At 37.9% G+C, this 10,633-nt stretch overlaps 1 protein-coding gene across 1 annotated transcript; it reads left to right on the forward strand.

The window, feature by feature from the left end:
* Window positions 1–2,818: 2,818 nt before the first annotated feature.
* On the forward strand, window positions 2,819–7,997 carry copz1 (COPI coat complex subunit zeta 1). Its single transcript, XM_041800245.1, has 9 exons — window positions 2,819–2,905; window positions 3,335–3,403; window positions 4,677–4,758; window positions 4,848–4,939; window positions 6,289–6,344; window positions 6,447–6,524; window positions 6,636–6,687; window positions 6,770–6,808; window positions 7,458–7,997. The coding sequence occupies exons 1-9, from the start codon at window positions 2,888–2,890 to the stop codon at window positions 7,503–7,505; spliced, it is 534 nt and encodes a 177-aa protein (XP_041656179.1). The 5' UTR covers window positions 2,819–2,887; the 3' UTR covers window positions 7,506–7,997.
* Window positions 7,998–10,633: the final 2,636 nt, after the last annotated feature.

A 10,633-nucleotide genomic window follows, 5' to 3' on the forward strand; every position in this document is an offset into this window, starting at 1 on the left:
AGGGACTTCCCAACCCGAGTTCCTAGCACCCAGCCCCTGACTCAACCACTGCCACAGCATGCCAAAGAGCACCCTGTTATTACTGTGACCACAGTGGTTTTCAATCTGGACACAGTTCCCAGGTCGACGCCCACGTTCCCTGTTTGTGTTTGTTTGCTTCAATTAGTCTTTGACATCTCTGCTCTCCCGTTTCCCTGAACCTCTGAGGTCTGACGGCCATTTCTCATTGTGTACCTCAGTGCTGCAAAGTCTACCTCAAAAATAGAGGCTGGGAATGGCCCACGGCTGACTCACAACAGCTGAGAGTCTCTAATGACTTTAGTACTGTATGTGTTAAGTCTATGTGTGGATGAAATGGTTAAACATGCTGTTCTTTGTGCCCTATTGTGTTTGATTTGTTCATTAAGGATGGAGGATTGTGGCATCTATGGTTATGTTTTAACATCCAGAAAACTGTATTAGACATGAGTGGAAAACCACCTCACTACTAAACAAAATGGATGGGCTGTGGTATCAAAAAGGGAACATTTCTGGAGTCAGCTTCTTGGAAAGGAAAAAATATAGAAATTGAGTATGGGGAATTATTTTCTTCCATATGCCTGTCATCTTACCTTTTGTAACCTTGCTTTGAGATGAGAGTAGGAAATTATACTCATTTTTCAATGTTTTATTTCATTTTCACCACAAAAATGCACATTTATGTAAATGTGGATATAACCTTTACATTGTCGTTGCTTTAAGTGTCTATCAAGATGCTCTCACACATTATCACTACCTGAAATAAAGTAAATGAGGAACTTGAATAATGCAGCATCACTGTTATGGATGTGTCAGTACGGTCTTTGCTTATCTCAAGATGTTTAAAACAAGATAAGGTTTCGCAACAATCATTTTATTCCTTTATCATTGTGTTTAACCATTTATTTCTATATCTTTTCATGCACATGTGCATAACTGATCATTGAAAGTATAATTTAGAATAAAAATACATTTGAACTGTCTTTTATTCAAGGGACTAAGTAAGTATTTGTGAGCATTTGTGTGCATAAGTTTTCATATGCATGCTTTTACCACAGTGAACGTGAAGGCTAGTTGATACAACACATGCAAAGAGGGAAGGTAAGGAAAGGAGGATGTTGGTCAGCGGAAGCTCTGCTTAATGCTGATAAAAGAAACACTTGGTTCTTAGGAAGGGAACTTCTAACTGCTGTGGTTGCTGATGTGCATTGAAAAGAGGGGAGCAGACCAGGCTACCATGTCACTTTGGGGTTTTTAAATTAGTGCTTTCCAATTAATTTCCATTTTGAAGTCCTTGAGAGTAACATATAGGACCAATTTAATAGGGTAAATATGAAAAAAACACTATGTATTTGATTAGGGTGCTCATAAGAAACATCTTGACCAGTTCCCTCTATTCTATAGTAACAGTTTTTAGGTATGGTATGTTTATTTATCATTCATGGTTACCAAACAGCGATGTAATTTAAGCTTTTAACCACCAAATTTTCCAACAATTTGCAGCTTAAGTATCTCATGTCAATTCATTATTCAACTTTTAACACTGTCAGTCACTTTCATTATAATCATCATTAACAGTTTCCCAGTTGCATGTACAGGAATGTAGTGGTGTAGCAGTCCATGCACCCATCATGTATTAACTCTTTGTTGGGTTTACTCTTTATTCAGAAAGGGTTATACACTATGGAGACCAAAAAAAAGGGGTCATACTCAGTATACCTGCGTATACTCTGCATAACACCACTGCATGTCTCTGACATCTTAAATGAGACAGCATTACATTAAAATATGACAAGTCTTTGACCTTTATGGGAGGTGTAGATGGTATACTGTCTCCTCCCTGGTTGGACTCCTTTTGAAATCTTGGTGGCAGAATTGTGTAAACAAAGTGCCGCATTGCAAAATTTCATGGCTGCCCACAGCATTGTTACAAATTCATGTCAAAATAGCCTCTGTCTTTCTTTGCATACACATTTAGCGTGTAAATAATAGCGGTGCACCGTTTTCTTTCAAAACTCTCCATATTCCAGTATTATTTGAAACTCACACCCAGAAACATCTTACAGTAAGGCCAAACAGTGAGGTCATTTATGGAGTAAGATAGAGGGAAATCCCCATCAGCCTGAGTTTCCAAGTGCTTCCCAGAAGTGGGAACTAAGATAATTGGGGTTGGTTAAATGTAGGAGGATCCTGAAAAAAGATGTTGATGAGTACGAGAAGGCTGAATTGGCTTGGAAATGAGAGGGTTTTTGTTACTATGCTGTCTTATAATAAAAAATATTTATGTTATTATAAAAACAACAATCTAAATCACAAAATGCATTTGATCCATGATAACATACTGGGACTTGGTGTATAGTACCCATGGCAGATATTAGGAAGTTAGGCCTAATCAATCTTAATGGTAGGCCTTCTGTATTGCAAAAAATTTAAAAAAGTCCCCAAGGATACTGTCACAGGGACATTAATTTTTTTAACAACAGAACAGATAACTTTGTTTTATTGAGGCTTATTTAGAGTAGACATATGATAGGTTAGCAGACATGAAAATCACAATCATAAAGCCCTTAACAACTTGCAGTATTTACCCTTACCTTTAAGACCGTTTAACCCATTTTTCCCACAGATGCGGAACTTGTTATTAATGCCAGATTGTGTGCTTGTGCTCAATGATTAGTCATATCACTTCACTCAGGGGTACTTTGTGAATTCATTTTAATTTCCTCCTGGCTCAGTGCCCTAAAAGGAACTGCTCTTTGCCCCACGTACAACGTGATATCGCGACAACCAATGAGAAAGAGCCTCATTTACTCTGCGTATGACGTAACCCACTAGTAGCCTACTAGCTGGTTTGCTAACAAGAAGGAAAATGGATTCTCCCATACTGGTAATGTTAGCGCTTCTACTTACTGAACACATCTGCCGAATAAATATATTATCGAACTTGGGTATGTGACTGTAATGTATTGTTGTAACGTTACGTATGTTTATGTATGAGCTAATGGAGCTAATAACGTAAACGAGTTAGCTGCGGTGGCTAACTGGCTAGCGCTGAAGAAGTTAGCTTGAGGTTTATGTGTTTGTTGATGATGTGGAAGTGCCATGTCTTCCTACTGACTTTGCAGTTAAAATAATCATTTTTAAACGTTCATAATGGTGACCGGGGACGTGTTTGTAATGTTTCATTCATCTAATGTCGGCACATCGACCGCTGAATCGTCAGATTATGTAATAAAACATAAATGCCAGAACTTAGATAGGAAACTACGAGACTGTGGCAATTTCACAAATTAATGTAATGCTCCCTTTCTTACAGGAACCATCCCTCTACACTGTCAAGGCAGTCCTGATTCTGGACAACGATGGAGACAGACTCTATGCCAAGGTATGGCCAAGCGAGTTGAACTGCTGTTTGGCCACGTTAATAAAGCTTTTCCCTGCACAGCTTAACTTGTATATTTGGTGATGTTTTTGAAAGGAGAAGTGTCACTTAAAGACTGAAACCAAAAACGAAATTACACTGTCTGTAATAGTTGGTGACACCAAATGTTTTTTAGCACGGGCCATTTACTTCAATTGATGTTGTTTCAGATTCACTGTTCCAGTGCTAATGATCCTCTATGAAAGCAATACGTCTATAAAGCAGAGTTAGGCACAATTTTGAAAAAAAAAATCGTAATCAGCTGGCCTGTAATTTGTTCATAAAGAAATTGAGGTTGATAACAGTTAATGCATTAGTTTTGCTTAAAATAAGTCCAAATTGACATTTTTCTTCATGTTAAACCCTTGTGAAAGTCCGGCTGTACACTCCTGGACCATCATACTCCTTATCAACAGGGTTATTTACAAAACTGCCCTGTTTAAGTACCACACCATGCATCACTAGCAAGTTATAATTGTTGTGATTCCTGCCTTTTCAAGGTCTAACCAAGACAGCAGCCACAGTCTATGGGTCCGTGAGACCACCGACAGACAAGCAACAATGTCTTGAATCACTACACTTACTCTTTGAAGATCTTCTGTACTCCCCTGTTACTAATATTCACACAAAGATGGTCCTGATTTATTTGAAATGATCCCCATGTTTCTAAACTAGAAAAAGATTTAATCCAAACACATTTTACAAACATCCATGCAGATCCACATGCTGCTACAAATCAACAAAAAATAGAAACTCTTATTACTCGCTCTAGCTGTGCTCTGGAAGTACGAATACAGGCACCTGGTTCATTTTGGTGATACTGTCTAATAAGCCATCTAAAGTGTTGTAAATTTTATGCGCATGCTTAGAAAATGACATTAACAGAAACCAAAAAAACACAAGTTAAAGGTTATAGACTACTGCTTTTACTTCTACTTAAGTTAGTTTTAACCAGACACACTATACTTTTTAATTGCATACAATAATCTTGTACTTTTTCAACCTCAGCCTACTTTCTAGCTACATGTTTTTAGAGCAATATAGAGCATGTGTATAAAATGACTTACTGATGCACTGGGGTGCTTTTCTGAGATGGCTGGATTTGTTCACAGTAAAATAGCTATGAAAATCTACTAAATTTTTTCTTCAATCAAAATGCTGCTGGCAGATGAAGGGTGCTGTGCATGCTTTTACACATTTAAGTTAAACAAGCTACATTTTCACTTTTTATCCACAGTATTATGATGATACCTACCCAACAGTAAAGGAGCAGAAGGCCTTTGAGAAGAACATATTCAACAAAACACACAGGACTGACAGTAAGCTGTCTTTGTCATTTTACTCACTGTCATTTTTCCCTTACAAGTACGGGTATACTAACATGCATGATTGCTGTCTGTGTCCCTAGGTGAGATAGCATTACTTGAGGGCCTCACTGTTGTCTACAAAAGCAACATAGACCTCTTCTTTTATGTGATTGGAAGTTCCCATGAAAATGAGGTAAGTCAAATGAAGGCATCCTTTGACGAACCATTGAATAAGCATTGTAACCCACCTGCAATGAGTAACAACACGAGAACATATGTTTTTGAAAATGATTCTTGTTTTGTTCATTTCTTTTGAGGTGATTGCTTAAATTAGTGGTTTTGACTAGTTCATGACCCACCATCAAGTCAGTAATGAGCAATCACAATCTAGTTTTTATTTAGATCAGGTTTATTTAATCACAGCGTCTGTTGTCTGGTGTTTGTGTCTGTGCAACCAACATGCAGAGGCTGTTTTCCTTGAAGTAGGTGGCTTGGTTTTGTGTCCAGCCTGTTGCTCCTTTCCCGCATGTCTTTCTCATTACCCCCCCGGTACCTGACTCTATTTCATAAAATAAAGGCATAGAAGCCCAAAATTAAACCTAAGGACAGATATTTATTGAAAAATAGTGCTGTTTGGACATTAGTACAAAACATCACAGTGCGAAGAGATAGAACATAACACACATGTTTAGAAAGTGCTTTGTAGACTCTTGACATGATTCTTTTTCTAAGAACTCATTCACGACCAACTGAGAATGAGAGACTGAGAAAACCCTCTTTTCAGTCCCAACCCACCATCACAGAACCACTGGTTTAAACAACAGTAACTCAGACAGCTGATTTTGATTGTTGATAGCTTTAAGTCTTACTTGATATTCCAAGACCTTTAACACCACAGAATTCCTTATAATGTGAATTATCTAATTATAATGTGAATCATCTTGAATTATTTAATCTTAAATCAGATTCTCTTATTAACTGAGCAGATTCAGACCTGATTTTGAGACCAATCTTCAAGCTGTAGGTGCTCATTTCCCCTTGCTGTCTTAAAAAAACCAAGATGTTATTTTGAGTGACTGGTGACTGTGTTACTGATTTGTTTTAGTCATTATCATAGCTTGATTTTTTAAAACAAATTTAATTGATGTAAATCATGGTGGCGTTTATGTAAAATACAGGTGTATTTTATGTGAGTCACAAATGGTAATAATAGACATATTCAACAGATTTTGAGACTTTAACTTAAATTTTGATCCCTAAAAAATTAATAGATTCATTGACTTGATGCTGTAGTTTAAACTGATTGCTATTCAGAGTGTCTGCAGAATTTTATAGGGACTATATGGGATATAATTTCTGTAAAACAGTTATCATTGTGTAAGGTTTGACAAAGGGAGACGAGAATAAATGTTGTTTCTTAGTGTCACAAGAAAATCTTGTAAACACCATTCAAGCAATTGCACACATGTTCTTGATGATACATTAACAGTGTGGACTCATTAAACATGAACAAATTCTAAAATATACTTTCCCTCTCAACAGCTTATGCTTATGGCTGTTCTAAATTGCCTTTTTGATTCCCTCAGTCAAATGTTGAGGTATGTTTTTTGCAGCTGTTTTTCATTCCGCACAACATCATTAAAACTTTCTTCTGATGTCTTAAAATTAAGCTTGACATATATTGTTTTATTACACTGTAGAAAAAATGTTGAGAGGAGGGCTTTGTTGGAGAACATGGAGGGGCTCTTCCTGGCTGTAGATGAGATTGTAGATGGAGGGTAAGTAGCACCCTAAAGCCTTTAAGGTTCAGTCACTTCGTTTTAAAATACCTTAATACAGCAAGGTTTCTCTCCACTAATGCTCATGTGACTCTTTGCTGCCTCCTGCAGGGTGATCCTAGAAAGTGACCCTCAACAAGTTGTGCACCGTGTAGCCCTTAGAGTAAGCTCCTCTCCTTTCCTCTCACATATATTTTGCTCAGTTTGACCTGTGGGAAGTAAACATAACATCATTGTTTCTTCAGGGTGATGATGTGCCTTTGACAGAGCAGACGGTCACACAGGTGAGTTAAATCCTCTTGCTTCTCTCCCTGTTATAAAGCTACATTAGTTCATTGCTTGTTTAAACTCATATAACTTCACTACCTGTGTATACAATAGCGTCATTAATAGCATCATACTCCTCTTCCCTTACTTTGTCACTACCTCTGTGTTGTATATTGCATTGTCTTCTATGCATGACAGTGAACATGATTACTTATTATTCAGTCGTAAAGTGGTAGGTAGCACACAGTGGTTCATGTCTTTTAGCTCTCACTTGAGTCAGTGTGTGTGAGCCTCTCTTGATTAATGTTGTCATTTAAGAGGCCTGAGACTAGCTACCATCATCCCTCATCTAACTGTGATTAATGACTGTCACCAATCCCCATACTTTATGGTTATGATTCAGCTTTCACTCAATGAATTAAGATGATTAATGAGATCTTGCATATTTCTCTTCATTTACATTACTTAATCACCCAACTTTGTCCTGTTTTAAACAGTCATAGGTAACTTTTTCTTGCGTATAACCTCAGCATGATGCTATCTGTATTTCATCTCTTAAAATTGTTTGTTTATTTTTTCTCAAGGGGTCATCAACAAAGGTGTCTATGCTCTATCATGGCCAGCACAGTCTATATTGAGATGATTGAACATTGTTTTCTCTCACAGGTTCTTCAGTCGGCTAAAGAGCAGATCAAGTGGTCACTCCTACGATAGAGTCACCTCTGCGCCGGCCTATCTGTGAGAGTCTGCTCAGCCCAGTCTTCATGGCACTGATCCACATACTCCTTTTCCTCCGATTTCCACTCCTTCAATCAGAGCTGTGAGGAGATCCGATGGCTGATCCAGTCACACTCCCAGGACTACTACTGCTTGACAATTTCTTCTTCTTCTTTTTTTTTTTTTTTTCATAACTATTCTTGCACAGGCTTGCATTATGTGACATAATCCACATGGGGATAAGATTTGGTGTACATTCCAGTACCAGGGCTGCCCTGGTGTGTTCTGTTTGTTGGTTTCATTGCAGAACCTTGGACTTTATAAAACCAGCGTATCTGTCTGTAAAGCCTATGGCAACATTCCATGTGTCCTGAACAAGAATTTAATTTACACCCTCCTTATTTCTCCAGATTACTGTGTGAAGTATTGAGCCACTGTCTTATGAACCAGTCCAAATGAATATTGTGATTAAAATGTGTACAACTCTTACTGTAATCAGCAGACATATCATTTGTCAGGGGAACCTCCATTATCAGATACTTTCATTAAATGTTTGTGGTGTGAAAGGCAGCTTTAACTTAATCTCTGAATGTCAAAACCGGCGCTCTTCAACATCATTTTAAGGGATGTTATTCAACGTATGGCATGTTAATAGGCGTAGTCTAGCTTACATTGAAATTTATTGTTTTCAGACTTTTATATAGCATAATTTATCTTGCGTATTGAGAGCTTGTTTTTCCCTATTTCAGAGCCACAACTCCATGAGGTCTTTGTTCTTCAGGATGTCAGGAAGAGCAAAAGACACTAGAGCAAGGGTGCCATCTCCTGGTGTGAGCAGCACAGTGCAAGGTTGGGGTACATGGAAAAAAAACGTAGAGAGGGGAGGAGACCCACTCATGCGGCTATGATCCGAAGCTTGCATTGTTCAGTGTTGCTGTGACATGCAGATAAGTTTTATGGAGTCATACTTGATTCATTTCTGCTCTGTGGAGTGCCACTGTGTGTCACATGAATTGTGTGCACCCCACAGTCACACACTAACCTCATGCACTCATTTTAATGCAAATGAAGGGTACACTCCAGAGAGAAATGGGATGATAGACACTAGATCATGTTGGTACCTGATGCATATTACAGGAGCAGAAATGATCCATGTGCATTCTTCTAGTTCACTATCACTGTATGTTGTCATGCTGAGGATGTACTTTTCAAGGCTGAGATTTGTGTTGGTTGTGCTACAAACAGATCCAAACCATGCCTAATTTGAACCACATTAGGTAGCAGGTCTTGTTACAGATCATGTGTCCTAAAATCACCTCCTCCTATTCCACCTGGCATGCTGTGGTGTTTGTGTTGGCCGTAAAGTCACTAAAGTCATTAAATTTCTATATTTAGCCTGTCTACAAATTGGCATCTGTAACAAGTTCTACAACAATTTCAGTTTCTTATCGTTTATCTATGTCAATGTAAGTGATTTGGCTGAGACATCAAAGTGAGAAGCAGAGAAACTGAACGCTTTAGATGTGGAGATGTATGTGGCCCAAAGCGCTTTGTGGAAAAGATCACACAGATAAGTGTTAATGTCAGAGTGCTGAAGGTAATTTAGAGCATTTCAGTTTACTTCCCCCCAATGAGAAATTTCCTGCTTCTCCAACTGTCATATGTTGCATTTACTCTTTTGGTTTTCAGTCAGACTGTGTATCCTTTATGAGATCTGCTTATATAAGCCACTAACATGAAAGAGAGGCAGCAGGAAAACATATTACTGTTTTAATATGATCAGTCTTGTGCAACTATAATATGCTTCATACAGCTTTAATCCTGTGAGAAAATACAGTTTGAGTTCAGATTCAGTTTTTAATGATCCTGCAAGGGGAAGTTTGTTTTGCAGCAGGAACAAACAATAAAAGGGACATCAATGGTAAAAAAAAAAAAAAAAAAAATTAAGATTAAACTTGAAAATGGCACACAATACAAATGACACTATGTATAATTACAACATACACAGTAAAATTAGAACACACTGAGAAATGGCTATGGCTATTTAGAAATGGAATAGTGTGAGAGTGCAATAGCGGAGGAGCAAAGGAAAGCTGAGGGCAAATATGCTTTGAGCATCTAAATTTAACTGAGGTAAATTGAGATCTGGAGCCTTTTTTAAACATTATTAGAAGGGGTTGACCAATCACTGACTGATAACCTGTATCATCACTGATACTTTAGCTACTATTGCTCTGCTGCGATTTGTGTTTTCCCTCTCCACTGCCTCAGCTAATGTCCTGCCTAAAACAGCAGCATGGGCTTATTATATCGGTTCATGCTTTACCACCACTACTGCTGTAGTTCTATGCCTTTTTTAGAGGATAAAGCCAGTGAACCCTGCTGTTTTTATATTGCTGTATGTCTAGAGTTATGCAAGTTTTCACTGAATGGTCTCCATCCTTTAGTGGCTGAACTGCTAAAACATTTTCCTTTTAACTGCAGCTTAGATTAGCAGTTAACTTCTCTCACTATGACCTGTTTTGCTGCCTCTTGCCTGGCATGCCAGATGTTTAGCTTATACCTCATCCTCTTTTATCTAAAATGGTACTTGTATCAGATGTGGTTTATTTCTAGTTTTGGGGGCAGGGACTGCTCAATAATCAACAGGAAGTAGTAATGAACTAGCCTAGTGTTTGTGTCCTATCACATGTAAATTTAGCAATAGAATTACTGAAACCTAGCAACTACTGATTTTTACTGTAAATGCATATTGGTTCCAAATATCAGCTACTGATCTCATGTACTACCATTATCTCTGTTAGGGATGCAGATGGTCAAGTGGTTAGGTTGTGCACCATATAAGTATGTGGCAGCCTGGGTTCAATTCTGACTTGCAGCTTCTTCCCTACATGTCTCTTCCCCACTCTTTTATTCCTGTTTCTGTATCTATATACTGTCCTCCTCTCAAAATAAAGGCATGTCAGTATCAGCCCTGAAAAATCAATATCAGCTGACTCCTAATTATGAGTTCCAATAAGACAGTAATTGAAGATAATTGTCAGTAAAAAAAAAAAATCTTAAATTCAAAAGCCCTAGTGCTGTGCATAAAAAAGTTCACTAGTATCAGCCAGGTGCATCATAAC

The sequence above is a fragment of the Cheilinus undulatus genome, linkage group 11, assembly GCF_018320785.1.
Source record: "Cheilinus undulatus linkage group 11, ASM1832078v1, whole genome shotgun sequence".
Lineage (NCBI taxonomy): Eukaryota > Metazoa > Chordata > Actinopteri > Labriformes > Labridae > Cheilinus > Cheilinus undulatus.

Excerpts from the sequence above, each read along its gene's own strand:
- copz1 (XM_041800245.1), top strand. Across the intron at positions 4,940-6,288 it reads GAAGTTCCCATGAAAATGAG|CTTATGCTTATGGCTGTTCT; the intron begins GTAAGTCAAATG and ends CCCTCTCAACAG. Across the intron at positions 6,525-6,635 it reads GATGAGATTGTAGATGGAGG|GGTGATCCTAGAAAGTGACC; the intron begins GTAAGTAGCACC and ends TGCCTCCTGCAG.